Source organism: Podarcis muralis, chromosome 1 (assembly GCF_964188315.1).
Source record: "Podarcis muralis chromosome 1, rPodMur119.hap1.1, whole genome shotgun sequence".
Taxonomy (NCBI): Eukaryota; Metazoa; Chordata; class Lepidosauria; order Squamata; family Lacertidae; genus Podarcis; species Podarcis muralis.
The window spans coordinates 85,923,902-85,949,315 of NC_135655.1; the positions used below are offsets into that span (position 1 = coordinate 85,923,902).

General features: G+C 45.9%; 1 protein-coding gene across 2 annotated transcripts; it reads right to left on the reverse strand.

The window, feature by feature from the left end:
- Positions 1-3,422: 3,422 nt before the first annotated feature.
- RUFY4 (RUN and FYVE domain containing 4) lies at positions 3,423-23,658 on the reverse strand. 2 transcript variants are annotated; one of them, XM_077934351.1, is made up of 13 exons: positions 23,214-23,658; positions 20,557-20,577; positions 19,558-19,621; positions 19,162-19,268; positions 16,890-17,018; positions 15,083-15,189; positions 14,210-14,353; positions 13,537-13,600; positions 10,914-12,920; positions 9,880-9,986; positions 9,256-9,402; positions 8,643-8,774; positions 3,423-4,729 (listed from the first exon to the last, which is right to left on the reverse strand). In XM_077934351.1, exons 1-13 carry the CDS (start codon positions 23,508-23,510, stop codon positions 4,627-4,629), a joined length of 3,429 nt encoding a protein of 1,142 aa, XP_077790477.1. In that variant the 5' UTR covers positions 23,511-23,658; the 3' UTR covers positions 3,423-4,626. The 2 variants fall into 2 exon arrangements, with proteins under 2 accessions (XP_077790477.1, XP_028598202.2); XM_028742369.2 differs by lacking the exon at positions 20,557-20,577.
- Positions 23,659-25,414: the final 1,756 nt, after the last annotated feature.

A 25,414-nucleotide genomic window follows, 5' to 3' on the forward strand; every position in this document is an offset into this window, starting at 1 on the left:
CAATATTTTTCTGACCCATTTACAACTTGTTTGTGATGATTTTTTGAGTACAGTGGTACCTCGGGTTACATACGCTTCAGGTTACATACGCTTCAGGTTACAGACTCCGCTAACCCAGAAATAGTGCTTCAGGTTAAGAACTTTGCTTCAGGATGAGAACAGAAATCGTGCTCCGGCGGTGCGGCAGCAGCAGGAGGCCCCATTAGCTAAAGTGGTGCTTCAGGTTAAGAACAGTTTCAGGTTAAGAACGGACCTCCGGAACGAATTAAGTACTTAACCCGAGGTAGCACTGTAGTTCTTTGCCGGTCCTCAAATTCCAGATGATACTATCTTATGCATTATAGAGTCCATTGGGTTTAGAGAATTGTGTTCCCTAGCTACTTTGAACAAAACTAGATGTTTTTCTGACCAATTTATGTCCTTTTTGTGATGATGGTATTCTAGCTAGTAGTGGCTGTCCTCTGCCCCAGAGACAGTTGCAATCCAAGGTTTTAAAGGGATTTCCCACATTTGTACTCAAGACTGGTGCTTATGAGAATGCTGGCAGATGTCATTTCCGGGATGCCAGAGCAGCTGTTACCCAACTGGTTTTTGAGAAAAGCCCCCACATCCTCCTCACCTACTGTAAACAGCTGACATCATCCTCACCCATCACAGCTGAGAGATGCATCCTGGGAGGGTGATGCCACATTTCAGATCTCCTCAACAGGCACATTTTGGAGGGCCTCTGAGCTTCACCATTCAACTCTGCTGGTAGAGACACTTTTCATGGCCAAGGAGCCATGGTGCCCACCCAGGCGAAAGAAAGGACAGGGCTCCCAGACCTTTCATAGCTATATAAAAGAGGGAATTTTAGCAGATGTTGCTTTCATGAAGAGAGTTGGCTGCTGAAAATCTTTCTTCTACACGGCTATTAAAAGTGCAGGGGTTCCAACCTCAGTTGCATCCGACCAGTGTTCGAAATCCCCATTGTTCCAGGCGTGTTTTGTGACAGGGAATTTCATAAACACGAGCAGTCTCTGAGCTCCGGACCGCAAGCACTGCGTCTAAGATTTCAGATTAAAACTGCCGCTTCTGGCCCTGAGGGTCAGAGAAATTCCTCCCCGCTCAACTTCCAAGAGATCACCGCAGCATCAGGCAAGCTGATAGGTTCCGCCTCTTAGCTGGCCGTACAGAAAGGCAGCGTTTTGCTCTCGGCGGCCTCGAAAAATGAACACAAGTTTTCAGCTGCAGTTCATTCATTTCCAGCTTTCTTGTTATAAAAAGGGTGCCTAGACATTCTGTTGTTGCACCCATAACCTAGGCTTAAGGTGTCATTTAGCTCCTAGCTTTTGTATCTCAGTTTCTAACACTGCATCTGATCACCCTTGTAGAGGCATCCTGCTTTTTCTCTCACCCAGGACAGGACACCTCTTCTGGGATGGTGCCTGCTGTCTGTGCATCATTTAAGCAAATAAATCATGCTTTGTCTCATTCTTCAGAGCTATTATTTTAATCATTTGCAAATGCCTGTAGTTTTAATCACTTCGGCAGTTAAGCAAACAAGGCTGCAACCCTATCCACACATTCTAAGTCAGTGTAGACACGGTCCCTGCCTTTATATTTATTTAATCACCTGACAGGCCTAATATGTTTACAGGTACAGACTATGCTTCCTTCACAGGCTCTGCATTTCCTCTGCAGCTGCCACTGGGAAACCTCTTGCTTAAGAGATTTCATTGAAGCAGCCTTTTGCAAGAACAGCAGGAAGCCTGCAGAGGGGAACAAATGGTTGGCTAAGAGGCATCTCCCTTGTCCACTGTTGCACCCACTTGCCTCACAATTGCAGACAAGAGAGAAAGAGCAGGATGGAGGATGTGCTGAATGCACATTTTCTTATTCATCAACTCTCTAGGGCCAAGTGCTTTTAGGCAATCTGTTTCAGCTAAGATTGCCATATCTTTCTTTCCCCCAGCTCCTCCCATGCCTTTTGATCGTGCTGGTCTTTATGCCATGGAAATCTTTGCAGATCCAGCTGCTGTTAAAAGCACAGAGGAAGAAAGGTGGTTCTCCATCCTGGTTTGAACTATGTGAAAGGCAGTATAGAAATATTGCAGAATATAAATAAACTGGGGTAGCCGCTCCAATTTATGGGAAGAATACAACCTTAGACTGGCACTATTTTAAAAAAATAGGGCAGGGAAAAGCTTACAGGGGTTGCCAACCTTTTCAGGACAATGGGTCCATTTTGAAATCTGAGAAAGTGTCATGGAAATAGTTAAGTTCTTATTTCTCATAAGGCAAGGCTAATCAGGCCCCATCTGCACAGTACATTTAAAGCAGAATCAGCCATGGCTTCCTCCAAAGAATCTTGGGAACTTGTGATGTCACTAGACCCTGCCCTGTGAGTTTTAGAGTTTGGATGCTGCTGACTAGCCAGTGTTTCCCAACCTTGTGCCTCCAGCTGTTTTTGGCCTACAATTCCCATCATCCCTTGCCACTGGTCTTGCTAGTCAGGGATGATGGGAGTTGTAGGCCAAAAACATCTGGAGGCACAAGGTTGGGAAACACTGGACTAGACAACTCTAGGGAAGGATCTCTTGCGTGAAATGGGATGGTAACCAAGTCATGTAAATGGCCCATTTCAAGTGGTCACCAGGAAAAAGATTTGTGCGCCTCCACTCTAGTTTATTGGATTGATCAAATTGAAGCCCTGGTTAGGCATGTGTTTGACTCTTGCAGATTCTTTATATGAACATTAAGAGTGAGCAATAAAACTTGACATTCACATAGGTAAAGGTAAAGAGACCCCTGACATTTAAGTCCAGTCACGAATGACTCTGGGGTTGCGGCTTTCATCTCGCTTTACAGGCTGAGGGAGCCGGTGTTTGTCTGCTCCGCAGACAGTTTTTCCGGGTCATGTGGCTAGCATGACTAAGCCGCTTCTGGTGAAGCCAGAGCAGCTCACGGAAACACCGTTTACCTTCCCGACGGAGCAGTACCTATTTATCTACTTGCACTTTGACGTACTTTTTAACTGCTAGGTTGGCAGGAGCAGGGACCAAACAACGGGAGCTCACCCTGTCGCGGGGCCTCGAACCGCCAACCTTCCGATCAGCAAGCCCAAGCTGCACAGTGGTTTAAACCACAGCGCCACCCACGTCCCTCCTGACATTCACATAGATAATATAATAGTGCATTTCAAATGCCACAGGTAGCTTGATCCACCAGCTTCTTCCCCCAGCCACCTTGTTTGCTAAAGTAAGGCATGGGGAGAGAGAAAGACTACATTTTAATGTCACCGTTTCTGCAGCAGCTGACACATATTGACATTTTTGTTGTTGTTATGGATTCCTTTGCTAATATAGAGAAACACAACACTACAAAATATGTTTTATTGCACAAAAAAGGAAAGGAAAGAACTAACACAAAAACCACCCAGATGATTTTCTTTAAAATTTAATTTCTGAATGCTCCACCCCATAAATAATCATTTCTTCCACAGCAATTACATGATTCAATTATGGATTCCAGTTTCCAATAGTGATCTTCAGAGTAAGAATAAAGTACAGTGAACTGGGGACATGACACCTGCCACCCATGGTGGCGATGGGGACTCCTCCCCTCCCCTAATTCTTCCTGATCTTCCCAGCTACCTCAGGAGTTCCCACCACCTGCAGTAGGAAACAGTACAGTAGGAAGCAAAATGCTTCCCTGGACTAGCTTGGGAATTTGGCGTAGCCACAGCATTATCCCACAAAATTTCTCCTTCTGTGATGCTGCTGAGAGAGAACAGGGCAACTGCTCATGAAGTCGCTCACTTTCAGATCCCATGTTTGCCAGCTTCCATATGTTCAACTTTAATGATGGACTGTATCAGTTCATTGGGACAATGCCCTTATCCATGCTTCAGTGTGGTGTAGTGGTTAAGAGCGGTAGACTCATAATCTGGGGGACCGGGTTCGCGTCTCTGCTCCTCCACATGCAGCTGCTGAGTGACCTTGGGCCAGTCATACTTCTCTGAAGTCTCTCAGCCCCACTCACCTCACAGAGTGTTTGTTGTGGGGGAAGAAGGGAAGGGAGAATGTTAGCCGCTTTGAGACTCCTTCGGGTAGTGATAAAGCGGGATATCAAATCCAAACTCTTCTTCTTCTTCATGTACCTGCTGTCCCCAGCGCTTCCAACCAACCACAGCAACTGTTTGTTGAGTCAACACATGGTATCCCGCAAAGGAGAAGTTTGGGAAATATTCAGCTGCAGGGGCTGAAGGCAAATGGCTGAATCTGAGTGCCTGGCTGCATGCCTCACAGAAACACCAGATAAAAACAGACTTCTAACTAATAGTGTTGGATCTGGAAAGAATGAGAGATTCTCCTACACCACTGGAACCCGCTGAATATTTAGAGTCATCCCTGATACAAATTTAATTTCTAAGCCGTTTATCATTACGATGTCCCTGACTGTCACCATATGCTCCTCTTCATTTGGAGGAGCCTGCAACCAATGCCCAAACAGAAGTCACATCCATTCCCAAACAGAAGTCACATCCATTCCCACATGACACTCAGGGAGGGAGCCATTTTCTGGACTTGCAGTGTCTGTACCACTGGGTGGAATGGGCTGCCTTGCTGAGCCCTCTGAGTCTGGTCAGGTGCCTTGGCCATTTCTCTTCTGGTAGCAGGGAAGGCAGCAGCGCTCCTTGTGTCCGCTGCTCACTGAGCAGGCATGACACACCATGCTCCGACACAACCTGAGAAAGCAGAAGAAGGTGGGAATGTAAAAAAGTAAAGAACTTCTGGGAAATGATATATAATGAGATGAAAAAGATGTTGAAATACACATTCTTTAAAAACCCAGAAGCATTTTTACTTGGTATTATAGGTCAGGATATTAATAGGCAAGATGTTAACTTGTTTTTATATGCAACAACTGCGGCAAGAGTATTATTAACCCAGAAATGGAAACAAGAAGAAATTCCGATGAAAGAAGAATGGCAGACAAAATTAATGGACTATGCAGAATTGGACAAAATGACAGGAAGGATTCAAAACCTGCGGGACCAGAGATTTACAGAAGATTGGAAGAAGTATATGAATTATTTGATGAGCAACTATAATCAACAAATTATGCTAGTAGGATTACAAGAAGTTTTGTAAGGAGAAATATACGAAGTGTTACAAAGTATAAAAAGATAGAGATATTGGTTATGAGTTTGAAATGTAATAGGGAGAATAAGAAATGCATACTGAGAGATTAGATTGGAAAATTTTCAGACAGGATTGATGGAAGTCAAAAATTTGAATAAGATGTAAAAGTATTTTTAATTACTGTTGAAAATGATATGTTAAAAAAACTAATAAAAATTATATTTAAAAAAAGAGAAAGCGAAAGAGTGAGTGTGCACAGGAAACCACTTTGTTAATGTTTATTAACGACATGTATGCTTATGCTTTATATATGCTTCTTAAAAATATGTATCATATCTCTCAAATTCTGTTCTGTCCTTTTATTTTTGAAATTAAGTAAGCAGTGTTTTTAACCCAGTTGGACTGAAAATTTAAGTCGTGAGCTTTAAAGAGCAACATTTGCTAAGAAATAGTTCTAGCTCTAGTGACAGCAGGGCAACCAGAATGGAACAGTTACCTTTCTGTGTGTGTCTGCATGAGAGAGATTTCCCTTACAGAGGGCTAAGAAGCAAACAAGATTTGCTGTGCGTGTGAACTGTGATGCAAGCAATCTGCATTCTGCTACTTTTAAAATGCAGAAGCTGTGGGCCTATGCAAATGGAGGACATTCCCATGCAAGTGGAGAGAACAATTTCAAGACAAGTTAAATCTGGATCTTGACAGAGAAGAATGCTGTTTTCACAAGTCAGTTGGCTTTATGGATTCTATGGGAAAGAACTTTTGTTCGTCAGGCTGTGTGACTATAAAAACAGATCCCTCTTAATGCCAATTTGGAGAAGCACCAATTCACAAAGAGGATTGCAAATTTGGAAAATAAGTGCACAACAGAGATTTCAAAAGGCAAGATGTAGGGGCAAAGGAAGACTAACTGGCACTCGGTGCAGGGTGGGGGGCGGCAAACTGCCCATATGTACAGCACATGCGCATGTGCCATATGTACAGTGCATGTGTGGCGCTGCTACGTGCTGCGCATGCACCGACAGGCGGTTTGCCAACAGCGGTGCTTGAGCGCCGTATGGACGGCGGTGGGATCCTCTGCTTGTGGCTGTAGCTCTGAGAGAGCTGGAGCTGCAAAGCTGTGGGCAGCCGATGGCTAGCAGGTAGGCTTGCCTTGTGCGCCGCTTTGTAGCTCCCCCCTTTCCCTGGCTCGCTGTAGGCTTGGGAGTCATGGGGGGCGGGCCTGAATGTCACCCCCATCAAGATGGCATCTGGAGCACGCTGCACCCGCCGTACCCACCTTGCTCCGCCTCTGGCAAGATGTGACCATGGCACTTCTTTCTCCCGTCTTACTTATTTTTCCTAATTTTATCAGGCTCCTTTTCCAGGACACTCTTTTCTGTATGTACTTCCTCACTCCTTGGTGTGTGTGTGTGTGTGTGTGTGTGTGTGTGTGTGTGTGTGTGTATTAGGGTTAGTGTGCTAGGTTGAGTAATTCCTTCACTTTAATCTCTATTTCTCCTTTTCAGTGTTTTTCTTCACAAGGGTGAGAACATCCAAAGCTGTGTAACATTTTGTTAGGCAACGAAGTTTTAGACTTTCATTTTTGGTCTGGTTCTTTGTCCATGTATTCCCTTGCAAAGGAAGACCTCAGGTTTTGGTCTGGTTGTTTATCTTTATATCCTTGCATTCCATTTTTCCAAAGAAAGCATCCTATGCTGTGCGTTTCAGGCCTGATCAGTTTTGGCAAGCAGAGCAAAGCTGTTATTTAAAGTTCACTATCCAGTTCTATCCCCAAACTGTAACAACCTGACATAAAGGGCAGGGCTAAAAATCCAGACCTGCTCTGAATAGTCATGATAATGCACTACACACATTATGGCTAGGGGTCTCAAAAGCTGGAAATGGCCTGGTCCTCTTGGATCATTGACAGGGCCTGTCTATAGATGACTCTAGACACAATAAGATGGCAAGTGGCTGGCATGTCACCAGCACTGAACTTGCAGAGCATCTAGATGCCCTGTAAACAAAGAGTTTATACAAGTTTTTAAAGGCAAGGGCAGGAGATTTAAAAAGTAGAGAGATGATAGATCTGACTGGGGATGTGTGTCCCATCAAGTTAGGCCCTGCCACTGCATCACCCCTCTTCTACTGCTAGGGAGCTGGAGACCCTTCATTAGTAAACAGCAGCTGCAGAAAGGAGAAGTCGCGATCCAAAACAAGACATTGTGGTTTTTACAAGCAAGTGAGCATGGGAAGAACTGACGAGAAATGGGAAACATCACGTGAGACACAGCCTGGACACCTGAAATTGTTGACAGCTAGCTTTCTCACACTATGGGATGATGGTACAAGGAAAAAGATACAAAAAGAGGCTTTTGAGATGGAGAGGATATGAGAGTGTGGCTTTAGGGTATCGCCACTTAATTTATGATGTGCTTGTTCACTTGTTTCAGGTGAAAAGTCAGAGTTGATCAGAAACTGAATATGAGCTGTGGTGCAGCTGCCTAAAAAGCTAATGCAAATTGAGGCTGTAGTAACAGAAGCATGGTGCCTAAATCTCAAAAAATGATCAGCCCTTTTTTGCATCTGAGTGCCCTTCAACGATATGCATAACTTATCTAATATTAGCAACGGAGATATACGTCAGCTCTCTCCAGAAGTCCCCGCATGCAAAAGGACACACTGGGATGTTCCGTCATTCGATGCTTTCACATTCTCACTTTGACCAAAGAGACCCATCTGCAGGGGTATTCTTCACTGGGGAGGGCCATTCTCTGGTTCAGCCCCCTTTTCCCACATGCTGTGGGATCCAGTAGGGCAGAAAAACGAACAGGGGGAGGAAAAAGCATAATTCCTGGCTAAAGTTCTGTTTCTCCTTGACACACTTGCAGTGCTGGATTTACGTATAAGCTAAACAAGCTATAGCTTAGGGCCCCACTCTCTTGGGCCCCCCAAATTTTTTTAAAGAAAAAAAACCTTGATGTACATTTCCAGAATATAAGATAAACAAATAAAATAAAACAGTGGCAACAGTGGCAAATGGCTTTCGATACCTATTAGGTCCATAAATTACCATGCAGCATATATTCAACACAAAAAACAGTGACAATTTGTTGTTGACAAAGGACAGCTGGACATATAAAGGGCCCCATTACCTTCAGTAGCTTAGGGCCCCATCAAACCTAAATCCGGCCCTGCACACTTGGTCCTCCTCACAGAACGCAAGTTATTTCTTTTATGCAGTGGTTCCCCATTTGTAGAATGTTCTCCCTGCCTGGGAAGGCTCGCCTGGCGCCTTCATTACATTGAACCAGGCAAAAATACACCTCTTCTCCCAGGCCTTTGGCTAATTAAACAGCCTATGTCATTTTAAATGTGTTTGTGGGAGAGGGGCTATTGGTTTGTTCTTGTTCTTATCATGTATTTTGTGTTCTCATTTTGTATTTTTATGTTATGAACTGCCCTGTGATCTTCGGATGATGGGCAGCATATAAATTTAATCAATAATAACAACAACAATAATAGGACAGACGTTACCTGCACTGGTATCTGCGCGACATGAGCCTGAAATCCTTTTTGCACTGAACACACACCCCTGGGTTCTGAGGAGCTGGGGATACTGTTGTGGAGGCAATGCCTTCTGTCTTTTGCCACAGGGCATCTTTTTCCCTGAAGAAGAAAAGGGAGGACAGAGAAATTTACTTTTTCTAGCTCAATAGGCAGCTAATGACCGCCACCAGCCCAAGACAAAAGATGGAGCCTTTAAAGAATTATAGATCATCTCTTGTAGCCCATTGTCAATTCAAGAAATGCACTCAATGTGTTTTACAAGCTGACCCTCTGCAGTTTGAAGTAAGTACCAATGCAGCTCACTCCCAGGAACCTATACATAAGATTGCAGTTGTATTGATCTTAATAAAATGAATACTACGCTTTTTATTGCTATTCTGTGGTGCTTGTATGTGTGTTGCTCTTTATCACTGCGCTGCAGCTGAGGATTCCAGCTGGGAAGATGAGACTCTGGCTGGTCTCTAGCTTATCTAGTGTGTTTTGTGGGGTCTCCTCCCCCTAGTCTGCATTTCCAAAGCCACCAGCATGAAGGGAGAGCGGCTCCCTTCTCCTCTGCTCCTCATGGACTCAGTTTACTCACCGTAATAACTCCAGCAGTTTTCCTTTCATGTTGCAAATGGTCTCCCCCTGTTCTGACAGCTCCCCTTTGTACCTCTTCTCCTTCTCCTCCGATTCCTGTCGGCTTTTCTCCAGCAAAAGCAGCAACTGTTCTTTTTCCTGCTGAGACCTAAGCAGGAGGAAAGGAAACTACTGAATACATACACACTGTGAACATCTGTTGTTTCAAACCACTTTAATTACAATGGCCTGTTCCAAAGAATCCTGGAGTTTGATAATATATGATTTCTTCAGCATTTCCTTAACACAGGACCTGGAGCACATGAAGGGCACTCACAATTCTTTCTTTGCAGCTGAATCACCTGACATTTTATGACATCAGGTGATTGACAGGTGACTGGCCAGATCTAATTCCCTATCCCTGCTTTATAGAAGCACAGGAAACTGACTTACACCAAGTCAAATCAATGGTCCATCCATCTCAGTGCAGTGACCGGTAGCAGTTCTGCAGGGTTTGAGGCAGGGGTCTTCCTAGTCCTACCGGAGATGGGATATGAACTCTTCTCCATGCAAGCACCTCCTCTCTCCCTGAGCTACAGCCCTTCCCTTAAACCTACCATCCAATGAAATAGGCTCATGCTCTCACCGGCTCAGCTGCTCCATCAGATGCATCATCGTTTGTTCCTTGGCAGCAAACATTTGCTTTGCTTGCTGCACATCAGCTGTCATTTTCTTCAGATGGTGAGTTAGACACTGAGGGGAATCAGGTGGGGGGGGGGGAGCACAATAGAAAATCAGTGGGTCCCAGTTAGAGAGATCACACAGACCCAGGAGCATGCAACTGTGGGGGTATTGCCAAGGCTTCAAATTCGACAGCTGTGTTTTCAAGGCTGTAGCAGCATCTGCGAAATGAAGTTGCTGGGGCAGCACTCCTTCAGAAAATGCCATTGGTAATGGACTGCTAAACTCCAGAACTTACTTAGCTGCTTTTTTTGCCCAGCACTCTAAATGAGCCTATATTTTTGCTCACAATACTTTCTGGCCTGGAGCTTCACCAGCATACTAGGACTTTGCATAGAAAAAATAGTTTTACTTTTTTCTGATACACACGCTGTTTGTTCCTGTCTCCAGTGTTTTTTTCTCCCTTGAAATAATGCTACAGAAAAACATAGCTTTTAAGTTAATGGTTTGATTTTATTTTTGAAAAAATGAATCAGAATTAGGGGATAGGTTTTTAGAGACCAAATGTTTAGTTTCAATTTCCAGATTTGAGTATTGAAATTCAAGTTTTGTCACATAAATTTGAGGATTGCCTAAAATCTGAGTCCTAGATGAAACTCTAGATTCACCCCAAATTTAAGAGTCCAGCACCTGACATATAAAACTCAAACTTCATAGTTATTTTGACTTGTGAGCTAGTCAACATGGTGCCCACCATATGTGGCTGGACTCCAACTTCCAGCATCTCTGGCCACTGGCTACACTGGCTGGGGCTGATGGAAGTTGGAGTCCAACAACTTCTGGAGGCCACCACATTGGCTACCCCTTCCACAGACTTTCTCTCACTGGAGAAGAGGGATGCCAGTTGCAGGCAGTGCCTCCATATGGTCAGGATCAGTAGCACACTATTTCTCAACTATCATGTATCTTCACATTGTACATGGAACATGAGTCCCTTACCTTCCCATGGGCTTCTGCACTAGGCTTAGCACCGGCCCCTTTCTTGACAGGACTTGCCGCATCTTGCAGCCCATCGACCTGAAGAAACTCTGTGTTCATTGGCCGTGACCCTGCTCCTCCATGGCTGTTTTCCTCAGTGATGCCCCTCTTCCTGACCAGGTCCCTGCCTTTTTCATCTCTGGCCCCGCAGGCCGAGTCCAGCACAGTGACAGGAGGAGGCCATGTCCTCTCTAGAGCGCCTTCCTCCCTGGGCCATTCCCAGCCCTGCTCCAAGTCTTCGCTCAGCTGCTCCGCCATGTTTGTGGCCCACATCTTCTCCTGTTGCAGTTGTTCCAGTTGATTTCTCAGCTGCATGCACTCTTCCCTGAGGGCTGAGGCCACTACTTCATTTGTCTCCTGCAAGGATGTCTGTTGTGCTTTGCTGGTGGCCTTGAGCTCCTCCAGCTCTTTCCGAAGCTGTGTAGCCTCCTGTGTCCGTCCGTCCAGAGCAGAAGCCATGCTCTCAGCTTGCATTGCCAAGGCCTCTCTTTCTTTGAGGGCTTGCTGCAAGGTGGCCCGCAGCTGCTGCCTCTCCTCTTGCAGTGTGGCCACCTCCTTTTCAAAAGTTCCCAGCTGGTTCCCTAGTTCCTGCAAAGTCCTTTCATGCCTGGCCTGCTCCTCAACAGCTTGAGCTTCCAGCTGAGACTTCTTGCTGGCCGCTTCCTCTAAATGAGCCTCCAGCGTAGTGTTTTTCTCCAGGGTGTCCTGTAGCTGGGCCAACTGGCTATTCAAGTCTCTTTGCAAACCCTGAGCTGCTTCTTCCTTGAGCCTTAGGACTTTCACTTGCTCCTCCAGAGATGTCCGGAGAGTGGCAACATGCTCCTGACATGCCGACAGCTCCTTCTGAAGGTCCTGAACCTCTAGTTTTGAAAACACCAGACTTTTCTCCTGGGACACCAGAGTTTCCATAAGAGTCTCCTTTTCCCTCTCTAGTACCTGTATCTCAGCAAGGCTCCTCTCCAGTTTCCCCCTTAGAGGACCCCATTCCAACATGACTGGATGTTCTTCCCTTTCTGCTGGCCTGCAGCTCATGCCTTCTGGCTGCTCCTCATTCATTCCCAGCTGGCCACCTTGACTTTTCCAAGCTACCGCTTGGGCTTCCCACTTCTCCAAGCTCTCTTCGCATGCCTTCAGCTTCTCCTGTAGGCCCTGACACCGAGAGACCAGCTGCTGGCGCCTTAACTCTTGGGCCTCAATGTCTGCCAAGTGCTTCCTCCTCTCTGCCTCCTGAGAACTCAGCCTTTGCTCTGCCTCCTCTAGAGACCTCTCAGCGGCATCTCTCTTGGACCAGGCCTCCTGGCATTCGCTAGTCAGGTTGGCAACCTTGTCCTCTGCCTCCCTGAGGGCCTTGATGGTTTTGGCCAACTCCTGCTGCTGTTTTCCCTGCTCATCCATCTTCTCCTTGTGTTGCTGCTCATGTTTTGCCCGCTCCTCTTTCAGAAGCTGGTTTTCCTCCAAAAGGGCTAGTCTCAGAGATGCATTCTCCTCTTGTTGCTGGGCCAATTTTTGCCACAAAGCAGCAAGCTCCCACATCAGTGTTTTGAAGTCCTGCTTCCACCTGGTGTCACCTTCAGTAGGTGGCCTCTCCATCTTTCCACACAGGCAGTGATCTGTCTGATGAAGCAGGGAACACCGTTCCTCGATGGAAGAGATGCTTCCTGGCTGCTCCTTGCTCAGCTTCTCCACTTGGGTCTGCAGCTCACCATTTCCCTTCTGCACCTCCCTGCCAGCAGCTGGATCCACTTCCATAAAATGACTCAGCTTCAAGAGAGCACCTATCTGCAGCAGACTGTTCTTCCTGCTTCTCCAGATCCCAACCCATTTCTCCATGGAGTTTTCCAGCCCAGCACTGAGTCGATCATCAGCAGTTGGCTCAACAGCATGTTGGTCACTAGTGGTTCTTGGCGAGCTCTCGTGAACTTTGGTGGCCCCTTGGTGGTTCCCGCAGTCTCTGTTTGAGTTCCCAACCTATGGTCAACAAACACATAAATTGTTTGGTACAGAGTGATGGGATCAGGCTAGATCCTATGAAATTAGAGTATTATCAATGGGTGCTAGATTCAAACCTTGGTCCACAGCCAGGAACTAAGGCCTCTAAACTACTGTGAATGAAAAAAGTGAACAAGAGGCTGAACAACAATCTAGGGTTTTCCAAGTTAGAAGCCCCCTCCCTTTTTAATGCAAGGTAAGATAAAGACAGACACAACATTTGTAAAGTAATGAGGACAGGTTTTGAAGTGCCCCCAGAGTGTTTAATACAAATGTATCCTTTCCTCTCTTAGTGTGAGCTCCACAAAACTGGCTCTGCACATCTGAGGTGAGGAAAAGCCAGCTGTAGAGAGTGTTGATTGGCTACACCCCATACCACCACCAAGACACATTTTCCTAAACCAGGAATGGGGAACAAGTGACCACCACAGCCCTCCTGTGTTTGGGCTGGGAAGGGGTTGCAGGTTCTAGATCCATTTTCATGACAGGGAAAGGAAAAGCTCTCAAGGTACACCAGTGATCCAAAATCATTGCTGGGGTCTTAGGGCAGGAAGTATTTTGCAACGGGATAGGCAAGGAAGTGGGGAATATGTACCTCAGAGGATGCTTCCTTCTGCTGGGAGTGCATAGCAGCTGGGTTGGAACATCGTGGCAAAACCCTGGAAGAGATCAAAGCAGCGGATTTGCAAGGATGCTGATGATATCAGTATTAGCATCCAGAGATACACTTAGCCTGTACTAGAAAGTGGGCTTTTGGCAGCTCCAGCTCTCTGGGATCAATTACTAACCAAAATCAGACAGGTGTCTCCCATGATGATATTTAGGTGCATAAATGAAGACATTTTTGTTTAGGAAGGCTTTCCCGGAGGTGTAGCCCAGTCATTTATGGAAGGCCAATTTTATGAAATTGTTTTGTTATTTTTAGCATTTGTATGGCTGTTTTCACTGTTTTAGTTTGATGAACTGATTCTATTAGTGCAGAGCTTGCATCTCAGTACTTTTTTCTGTTTCTACGAGGTTTACCACTTCCGTGGCTTTATGCTGTGAAGCCGCCTGCAAAATAACAGAAGCTTAGCAGTGGCAGAACAAGACCTGAACCAAATGCTCTGGTGTGAAAACTTTTGAGGAGGGAAGAGCACCTTCTGCTGGTGACAACATGCAACAAAGCCCCTCCCCTCGCCCACTTCCTTTGACTGCCTTACTCAGAAAGCTCAGAGTGGGGAGGCTGTATCTGCATCCATGGAAAATACGCAGCGCCTGCTACTCACTCAGAGACCATGGGCCACGCAGCATCCAGGTCTCCTCTGCACAGGGCCAGGTGAAAGGCCATGCCATCCAGCTCATAGAGGAAGCCCAAGATGTCCGTCCACAGCTTTCGATCCAAGAAAGGGCTGCGTGCGTAGTACCACTCACTGCAAAGAGCAAACCATAAATACATACATAGCAGAGACTTTAAACAAACTCATTGTGTTGGGGGACTCTAACCTTTAGGGGCCGAGGTGCACATTTGGAAATCTAAGAAAATGTCCTGGGTGCCACAAAATACTCATCTCACAGAGCAAAACTGGCGATGCTCAAACCTTCCCCCACCCTAAACCAAACGACGACAGCAACAATGGGGAAAATACCTACATGAACCTCAAAACAAATAACGCAGAGACAGAAAAGCAGCTGGCCCATATAAATGCATACATAATTTTGTAATGAAGTTATCTTAAAGTTTTTTTAAAAAAAATGTTTTATATATTCCATTTTTACTATGCATTGTTAAAAGACTGGTTGCATGCTGTTTCAGAAATATTTATTGGGAGGTGGTTTATAAATTGTTAAATGAATGAATGAATGGAAAATAATAACAACAACCACCTTCTAACTTTGTCTAAGCCATATAAGTCTTACTATTTTGAAGAATAAAAAACTGGGAGGGACAGAGAGCCTTGGCAGCTACCAGGAGTGTGTGTGTGCATCTCAGGGCACTGTGGTGCCCACAAGTGTCACCTTGGAGATCCCTGTGCTATCCCAACTTCCTCATCCTTCTGCCCTCTTCCTTTGCACTATATGAGGATAGTGTGCAACCTTGTTTTCCTGCATCTCAAGCTTCCTCTCCCACTGCCATGCCACTTTCACCTTCAAGCTCTTACCTGATGACTTCTGGCTCCATGAAACAAAGCTGCAAGGTCTCCGCCAGCTGCCGATGGACAAGGCAATAACGAATAAAAGCACGGCCCTTCCCCACGGCTGTTTTCAGCTACCAAGGGAAACAGATTCACATTCAAAGGTGGGAAAGCCTCCAAGAGTTGCCCTATTCATTGTTGTTGTTGTTGTTGTTGTTGTTGTTGTTTAGTCGTTTAGTCGTGTCCGACTCTTCGTGACCCCATGGACCAGAGCACGCCAGGCACCTCTGTCCTCCACTACCTCCCACAGTTTGGTCAAACTCATGCTGGTAACCTCGAAAACACTATCCAACCATCTCGTCCTCTGTCGCCCCCCTTCTCCTTGTGCCCTCCATCTTTCCCAGCATCAGTGCCTTCTCCAGGGAGTCTTCTCTTCTCATGAGGCCCTATTCATTAGGTGATTCTTTATTGACACCATCTCTACCCCATCTGGCCTGGCATAAATTCTGGGTTTGGGGTTCAAGAGGAACAACCAAAGGCCTATGCCCACTGCCCCTCTGGATTTGCTGCCTGAGGCAGTCACCACACTCTGCCCAATGCTAGGGCTGGCCCTGAAAATACGGCATGATTTCCCTGTGATTATTCAGCAGTTCTTTTATATACTGTTTATACTAATATCAATGCTCCTATGCAATCCTTAGTGGTTCATTAAAAACAGCCCAGTAAGAAATACATGTCCATGTGCTTAATTGTAGATAACAATTCATGTAGAGCTGTAGAGTTGGAAGGGATGGCAAGGGTCATTCACTCCAACCCCTTGCAATGCAAGAATCTTTTGCCCAGTGTGGGGCTCAGACCCATGACTCTGTGATTAAGAGTCTAAAGCTCTGTCAACTGAGCTATCCCAGTATCAGCTGAGCTATCCTGCTATGGGTGTATGGCTCTTAACATTGAAAAACAGTGCTGTATTCTTAAATTATTTTTGCATAAAGCACAGTAAGATGTGAAAGAATATGTGAACAGCCCAGGTGTAAGGCACACTCGAGCCTTCCCCAACCTGGTGCCCTCCAAATGTTTTGCACTACAACTCCCATCAGCCACACCCAGCCCAAGGCACCAGATTTAGGAGAGGCTCCCTTATCAAATAACCCCTAAGGGCTGTTTGCCCTTGTTAATATGAGCATCCTTTTGATCCCTGATTCCTGGTCCCTGCTCTGCAGGATCTCCTTCCAATGAGAAGCACTGCCTCAGGCAGACCCTGTTGACAAGAGACAGTGCCATCACATTGTACCTCTGTGTGGGGAGCGTAGCCAGGATTTATTTTGAGGGCAGGAATGGATACATGTGAAGAACTGGGGAAGGAGAAAGGGAGGCATGGGCGTAGCTGGGGGGGGGGCAGGCTTTATATTAGGGGGGCAGAACCAAGTTATCTGTGATGCAATTGGACAGTTTTTAAAGTATTTTTCTTTATTTACTTGATTGGGGGGCAGCTGCCCCCCCGCCTATGCCCATGTCTCCCTTTCTCCTTCCCCAGTCCTTCACATGTACCCATTCCTGCCCCCAACACTCACAAGTTGTGGAAATTTATCCCCACAGAGGTGTATCTGGAACATTTATTGTGTAGTTTTTGTCATACACTGAAGGTGCAGCTCTGGCCTCTGACAACACAAGATGCAAATTCGAGGATCCACCCCATTCTCTGGACTGTTTTAACTGTTTTTCGCATTGTATTTTAAAATGGTTGTAACCTACCATGGAACCACATAGTGAAGGGTGAGTAAGAAATTGAATAAATAATAGTGGCGATACCATTAATAGCATCAGCCAATCTTACTTTGTCGAGGGAGGTGACATGTTGCACCCCTGCATGAACACCACTGTGTAGTCTGGTCAGAACTCGGCTCAGGAAGTCCCAGTAATCTTTCCTTTGCCCAAAGAGGTTTCTCTTTTCTTTCAGATCATACTATAATGACCAAGCAGAGGCAGGGAGGGAGGAACGATAATGGCATTGTTAATTTTTATTTGCACATCTGCATTATTTGTATCCCACACCCAACAATTAAAAACGCAACACACTGAAAACGTTGGCAGCATTAAGATACATTCAACAGTGTAAACAAGTTTTGATGGATGCGATAATGGTATACAGTGGTACCTCCGGTTAAGAACTTAATTAGTTCTGGAGGTCCGTTCTTAACCTGAAACTGTTCTTAACCTTAGCTAATGGGGCCACCCACTGCTGCTGCACAATTTCTGTTCTCATCCTGAAGCAAAGTTCTTAACCCGAGGTACTATTTCTGGGTTAGTGGAGTCTGTAAGCTGAAGCGTCTGTAACCCGAGGTACCACTGTATATTTTTTGTTAAATATGAAGGGATTTATGATATGTAAAATGAACCATGGAAAGAAAAGAAAGGAAGTCACTAATATCTTAAGGATGTAAAATGAGAATTTTAAATTGTAAAACAGAAAACTTAATAAAATTATATTGGTACCTTGGTACCTTGGTTCTCAAATGCCTTGGTACTCAAACAACTTGGAACCCAAACACCACAAACCTGGAAGTAAGTCTTCCAGGTTGCGAACTTATATCAGGAGCCGAACGTGCTCAGTTTTGAGTGCTACACTTCTGTTTTGAGTGCCACACTTCCATTTTGAGTGTTACGCTGAGGTCTGCCAGTATGGTGTAGTGGTTAAGAGCGGTAGACTCATAATCTGGTGAACTGGGTTCTTGTCTCCGCTCCTCCACATGCAGCTGCTGGGTGACCTTGGGCTAGTCACACTTCTTTGAAGTCTTTCAGCCCCACAGAGTGTTTGTTGTGGGGGAGAAAGGGAAAGGAGATGTTAGCCACTTTGAGACTCCTTCGGGTAGTGATAAAGTGGGATATCAAATCCAAACTCTTCTTCTTCTTCTCTTATTTGTGTTTTTATGGCTCTTTTGTGTTTTTGTGACTGTGTGGAACCCAGTTCAGCTACTGATTGATTGTGTGATTGCAGTCCATTGTTTATTGCTTTCATTTTATGGATCATTTGTTTCATTAGATAGCAAAATTCATGTTAAATTGCTGTTTTATGGGTTGTTTTTAAAAGTCTGGGATGGATTAATTCATTTTGCATTACTTTCTATGGGAAAGCGCACCTTGGTTTTGGAACACTTTGGTTTTGGAACGGACTGCCAGAATGGATTAAGTTTGAGAACTAAGATACCACTGTATATTTAAAAAATCCCTATTAAAATGCAACACCAATCAATAAACCAACAAGAAGTTACACAAATGTTTCAGTTGCCACCAGTAAAACAACAGAAGAGGATACACAGCAACACCACTGTAAGGTTCCATGGATTAAAAGTGTATGGATCCAAGAAGCCTGAGAAAATGAAGAAGTCTTCACCTGCCACTGGAAAGAGGCTAAGATAGGCTCAAGGCCAGTCTCTCTAGGGAGGGGCATCCACCAAAAAGGCCCTTTTCACAGTAGCCGCCCATCACACTTTCAAGCCTCCCAAGATCTTAGGGTCCAGGTTTGTTCATGTGGATGTTTTACTGCTTTAAATTGTTGGCTTGCCTCTGGATACCAGTTGCTGGGAATTGCAAGCAGGGTGACTGCTGCTGAGTACCGGTCCCGCCTGCAGGTTTTCCATGGGCATCAGGTTGCCTATGGTCAGAAGAAGTTGCTGGACTGGATGGACCTTTACTCTGCTCCAGCAAGGGCTTGCCTTGTGCTCTGACCTTCTTGTAAGCTGCTCCGAGTGTTGTGACTGCACTGTGTGGGCAGGGCATACATTTGCTTTTGAAAGAACAATAATAGCTAACTAAGTTAGGCCCTTTGGGTTCGTATTAATGGGCTGCAGTTGCAGCACAGAAAAATTAGAAACGAACAAAAAACCTGCCCTCTCGGATGCTCATCACGCAGCTTAAGATGACACAACCTCGAGGATCACCCACACTTTGCTACAGGATGCAGAAAAGGTTCGTGGGAAGAGCAGCACCAGAGTGGTGCAGCATGAGTCACATGCTGCAGACTTTGGGGGTGCACCAACTTAAGCTTCAGTTCACACAATGTCTGCTTCTATCACATTGTCAACCCAAGTCTGTTAGAGGTGCCTTACCTGCAACAGGAACTCCAGCTGGGCACAGAATTGTTGCAGCTCCCGACTCCCGTCTGTCACCGGTAGTCCCTGCTCCTGGTAGTTTTTGTTTAACTTGATCACGGTATCTAGATAAAGAAAGGGGTGCAATTAAGCCACATTCCAAAGCATTAAATGTTCCAGCCCTGCTACCCTACTATGCCCTGTAATGAAGGGCAGGACAATAGGTTTATAGCCAAAATAGCATCTCCGGGAAACAAGAGGGAGATATCTTCTGCAAGCATTGGGGAACCCAGAGATTTGGAGGTGCACATGATAGTTAACACAAGAGGGGAAACACCCCCAAATCATGCTTTGTATGCATGCGCTCACACGGAGGAAAGGGAAGAAGCACATAAGAAAATCATGTGCACTTACTCTTTAAGTCCTTGACCACACGAAGAATCTCTTTGTCGCTGGCCATAACTCTGCCTCCGCTTGCCTACAAAGCAAACAACCATTCATAAGGAGAGGGGTGGAGAGCCTTTTTTAATCCCCTGAGCCCAAGGGTAGCAAGGTTAAAGGTAAAGGACCCCTGGACAGTTAAGCCCAGTCAGAGGAGACTATGGGGTTGTGGCGCTCATTTTGCTTTCAGGCTGAGTGAGCCGGCATTTGTCCACAGACAGCTTTCCAGGTCATGTGGGCAGCATGACTAAACCACTTCTGGTGCAACGGAACACCGTGATGGAAACCAGAGTGCACGGAAATGCCGTTTACCTTCCCACCGCAGCGGTACCTATTTATCTACTTGCACTGGTGTGCTTTTGAACTGCTAGGTTGGCAAGAGCTGGGACAGAGCAACGGAAGCTCACCCCGCTGTTGGGATTCGAACTGCCGGCCTTTTGACTGGCAAACCCAAGAGGCTCAGTGGTTTAGACCACAGTGAACCCTGGGCAACAAACAAACAAACAAACAAACAAACAAACAAACAAACAGGGGGAAATATGCACATGGTTGGCTATTACTTGCAGCAATGCTCCACCATGCTCACGGGGAGGCAATATATCATGCTAATGACATTTGATGGTGACTAGCACTACTGCAATGCTAAAGGAAAAACCTGGTGTGCGTTTTCCCTGCATCCAGAAAGGACCCAAGATTCTGAGCAATCATTCCTTCCCTAAACACACAGGGAACTAAAGCAACTAGTTTCAAGTGGCCAGAATTGACCCAGGCTAGGCCTTTCACAAGCATGTCATCTGCAACTGTAGTGGTATTTTCTGTAGCCTTACCCAGCCCACAATACAGCCATTTGCTTACAGCTAACACGGTTTCTGCTTCTTTCTCCACACATTGCCCCCATTTCCCAGGCTGTGTATGCTCCATACATTTAAAGCACCCCCCTAAGAATCATGCGAGCTTTAGTTTAATACTCACATAGCTACATTTCCCAGGATTCTGGGGAGGGGAGAGAGAGAGAAGTGTTTTAAACATACTTTAAGTGTAGGCATACACTTTTCTAAGGCATCTCTGTGACTTTTTCCATACAGTTCACCCATAAAGCCCACCCCCCCCAGGGCTGTGGTGAAGAGGTGGACTAGGGGACCTGAGCCTTGGGTCTTTTGTGCTGGGGCCCAGACCTCCTGCCTCCTGCCCACACTCTTGAAAATTATTATTTTTCCAACATTGCTTACAGGACAGCTAAGAATACTATGACAAAGCAGACTGCTGGTGAAACCCAGTCACTCACCCTTGCACATGTTAATAATTGAATGGAGTGGGGAAGGAAATTTTGTGTGTGTGTGTGTGTGAGAGAGAGAGAGACTGTAAATGCATTTTGTGTAATCATATTTTTACACGGCTTTTAATGTCTGAGAGAGGGAGAGACAGAGAGAGTCACATCTATTCTCAGGACCAACTCTGGAGTGGGAGGAGAAAAACAAGAACACCACTCCCAAAATTGCTCTAGAAAGCCAAACAAACATGCCATTCCTCTCCAGCCATCTAGCACACTTTTCTACTCATAGCTTTGCCTGAGAAATGCTGGTCACACAGTAGCAACCGCTACCTGTTTCTCTCCTTTGCCAAAACAGTTGGTACTAAAACAAGTCTTGTGTGCAGATACATGAATTTCCGTATGCTCTCATGCAAAAGTTGAATAGGTCCCAGCTTTAAAGATTCTCTTACATCTAAGCTGAATATTCCCTACTTCCTGAATCCATGGGGTGTGGGTCTAGCCTGAACACACTGTGGCGTGGTGGGCCCTGCCTCACAGACACCTCTTTGACTTGGTTTTTTTCCTGCAACGAATTGAAAATATAATGCTTTAAGAAACTTGAGAACTAGCCATGGTGTCTGCGTGAGATCTTCAGCTTGAGATATCAGGGCAGATTTGAGTTTTATGCAGATGAAGCCTGCCTACTGGCACCCCTTGGCCCTTTCCCTGATTTCTCTGCCCTCCTGGGACAAAATCCCACCACTAAGCACTGCTACCTATGTCCTTCTGTGTAGCCAGAGGATTGGAGCTCCCACACGTACCTGGTCTGAGAAGCTGGATCTCAGCTGAGCCTCTGTCCTGGTGCCTCAGGACTCATCTGTTTGAGCCCAGGGGCATCTGCTGGCAGCTTCCTCTTTCCTCTGCAAGTCATTGCTTCCCAAAGACAAAGCATATGAGGAAATCCCCCTGGATTCCAGGCAAGGCAGCAGGGGAGGAGGCCTCATCCAGCAGCACCCTGCCCACAAGCTACTGTTTCTGGAGTTTAGCCTTACAAGCAGTGCCATATTTACGTATAAGCTAAACAATCTATATCAGGCTTCCTCAACCTCAGCCCCACAGATGTTTTCGGAAGGACCAGTGGTCAGGGATGATGGGAACTGTAGTCTCAAAACATCTGGAGGGCCGAAGTTGAGGAAGCCTGATCTATAGCTTAGGGCCCCACTCTCTTGGCCCCCCCCAAAAAAAATTAAGGGGGGGAACTGGATGTACATTTCCAAAATATAAGATAAAAAACAAATAAAATAAAACCTACATACATCAACAGTGTTTTGTGTTGCATAGACTCCTTAATAGCTTAATAATTATTTCACTATTAAGATACTTCTTCTTAATTGTATTTCACTATTAATATACAGTGGTACCTCTGGTTGTGAACGGGATCTGTTCTGGAGGCCCGTTCACAACATGAAAAGAATGCAACCCGCAGCGGCACGTCTGCGCACGTGCGGGTTGTGATTTGCCACTTCTGCGCATGCGTGTGATGTCATTTTGCACATCTGCGCATGCGCAAGCGGCGAAACCCGGAAGTAATCCTTTCTGGTACTTCCGGGTCACCGCAGGATGCAACCTGAAAAAACGTAACATGAAGCAAACGTAACATGAGGTATGACTGTACTTCTTCTTAATTGTATTTCTGTTCAACAATTACTTTGATAAAAGGCATAGTTTGTTATGTGCAAATGGCTTTAGATACCTATTAGGTCCATAAATTACTATATAGCATATATTCAACACAAAAAAACCAGCGACAATTTGTAGTTGACAAAGGACAGCTGGACATATAAAGTGCCCCATTACCTTCAGTAGCTTAGGGTCTCATCAAACCTAAATCCGGCCCCGCTTGCAAGCCCCGATTCAAATGCCACAGCGCGGCATTCAGCCCCCTGACGGGCAGCCTTGCAGAGAGGAAAGGGAGCAAGACGCCAGGACCGAAAGAAGGGCAAAGCCCTGCTGGTCTTTCTCTTTCTCTCTCTGTTCACACACACGCTTTCTCTTTCTCTCTCAAAGCCGGATGACTTGTGCCCTTGTGCCAAAGAGGGGGAGCATTTATCCGGTGCTCAAAATTGCACAGGAACCGAAACTGACTACACCGGAGATACAAACTTCAGAGAAGCCTCTTGCAACTTTCAATGAAGGAGTCCGAACAGTGGAAGATTATTTGCGGGGCGAACGGGTTGTGTGAAAGCGACAGGGGGCTCCACTCTCCCGTGTAAACACTCTCCCGAGCGCAGGCGTTAGGGTCACAATATGGGGCCGGCACTTCGCAACGGCTTGTTGTGCGAGTGTCCCTCGTAGGGCAAAGCGCTGCGAGACTCACCCTCCTGCCTTCGCTCTCCGATCCTTGGCACAGGAGAGGAAAAAGCAGACTCCGCCTCTCCCGATCTGTACCTGAGGACGGAAACCAGGAAGCAACGCCCACCTTGGCGCAAGGCGTTCCAGCCAGCGCCTTTTCCGCATCTGGCGCTGCGGGCGCGCAGCCACCAAGGCTTCCCCTAAGAGGAAGGGCCAAGTCAAAGAGCCGTGTGTGTGTGTGTGCGCGCGCGCGCGCGCCTGAGCTGGCAAAACTGAGGCTCTCGACGACGCCGAAGTTGGTTACAAGTTCCCAATTCCTCATTTGCTCCAAATCTAAAAGAAGAAGGAAAAGTTCATTACGTCACACTGAACTCCAAAATCAACTTTGGGGTTCCCCCAGATCATATATCTCTAGGACTGGGGGTGAAATATACTTTGAGTCAAGAGTGGATTTCATGCTCTTTATTCAGCTTATAGTGGTGAGGAGGAATGAATGTCCCCTCAAAGTATCTGCTTTATATACATTATTTACACAATGGGCTGCACGTGATTGGCTAATTCCGGAATTCTCCTGTAGGCCAATCAGGTTGTGGATTCACTTCCATCTGGAGCCGGATTGGGTGGCTCCTGCAGACCAATCAGACTGCTGCATTGTTCTAGGACCAATCAGACTGCTATATTCTGAATCCTATTGTTCTAGGACCAATCAGACTGCTGCATTTTAGATCCTATTCACTCAGTACATAACAGGGGGACTCTCGACTTCAAGCCCATGGGGGTAGCCATGTGAGTTGGCCTCTAAGGTGCTACTGGGCAATTTTTTTTATTTTTTATATATTTTGACTGCGTCAGACCAACACAGCTACCTACCTGAAACTAGAACTTTGATAAAATACATATTTTGTTATGTGTAAATGGCTTTAGATACCTTTTAGGTCCATAAATTACCATATAGCAAATATTCAACACAAAAAAGCGACCATTTGTTGTTGACAAAGGACAACTGGACATATAAAGGGCCCCGTTACCTTCAGTAGCTTAGGGCCTCATGAAACCTAAATCCGGCCCTGCCCCCCCCCATTATTATTGAAAAGCATTGAAAGTACTCAAACATCTGAGGTTCTGCGCCCCACCTCCCCCGCAGAAGCCTGCCCCCTGCAATGTCCTATTTACGGCGTATTTTCACCCGTGATTTCCCAAGAAAAGCTCAACAACTTGATTTCCTTTAGAAAGCTCATGTTCAAGCCCAGCAATAATGCTCTTCATTCCAAATTCTGCTTCTGCAACACTCATGAATGTGTGGTGACATCGTAATAAAAAAGTAAAAACTGGAATTCCCATCCCAAAATACACTTCAGGCTGCTACAGATCATACACACCTGCATCCTAGAGAGACTCCTCTTTGTAATGGTGTTCAATTCTGCCAAGTCCAGAGCTTCCTCTGGGCACAAGGCATGGTCAAGCACATCTATGTACACCAAAATTTGCCAAGAAATGTACCAAAAATACCCCAGAGGACTGGGGGAAGCCTACCCCAAGATATGCTTTGGGGCACAATAAATCATGCACTCTCCCATCCAGAAAAGTGTCCTCTGCAAGATAGTACTGTATCCCCAGTGTTTCCTCCAGGAGGAAAGCACAGTCAACTACAGTTCCCATTATCCCTGTTTATTGTCCCTGCTGGCTCAGGCTGGTGGGAATTGGAGTACCAACAATATTTCAAGGGCAGCTGGTTTCCTAATACTGGCCTAAAACCTTAAACTCCTAACAATGTTGCTGTTTAAAGGCTGCCTTTTAAAGAGCATAAAAGCGGACTCCATGCAAGCATGCTCACACATCCGATGAAGAGGACTGTCAACCACAAAAAGCTTATCTGACTATATTATAACATTACAAGGCTGTCATCATGCTGCAATTTGTGTGGCAGCAACTCCAGTGTGACGACAGACCAGCAGGCATAGGAGCAAGCAAACAATGTGAGTGGCAGGCAGCCTAGGGTAGGGGCAGGTTGTGAGGGAAGGGGGTGGTTTGGGACGAGCTGTGAGGGAGTAGAGGAGGGGCAGGCTGTGAGGAGGAGAAGGGAAGTCTGTGTAAGCTGCGAGGGTTGCCCAGGTGTAAAAGAAGGGGGTTGGCAAAGTGATTGGCAGGTAGGCAGGGTTGGACACTGTGAGAAAAGGATGCTGGACTAGATGTGCCATTGACCTGATCTGTCATGGCTTTCTATGT

What these genes read in the sequence shown, in the direction of transcription:
- RUFY4 (XM_077934351.1), bottom strand. Translation starts at nt 23,510, where the DNA reads ATGAGGAATTGGGAACTTGTAACCAACTTCGGCGTCGTCGAGAGCCTC. An exon ending in CGGAGAGCGAAGGCAGGAGG is followed by an intron (nt 20,578 to 23,213) that starts GTGAGTCTCGCA and finishes TCCCCTCCCCAG; the next exon opens with AATCCTGGGAAATGTAGCTA. An exon ending in ATGTCACCTCCCTCGACAAA is followed by an intron (nt 15,190 to 16,889) that starts GTAAGATTGGCT and finishes TTCCCTTGGTAG; the next exon opens with CTGAAAACAGCCGTGGGGAA.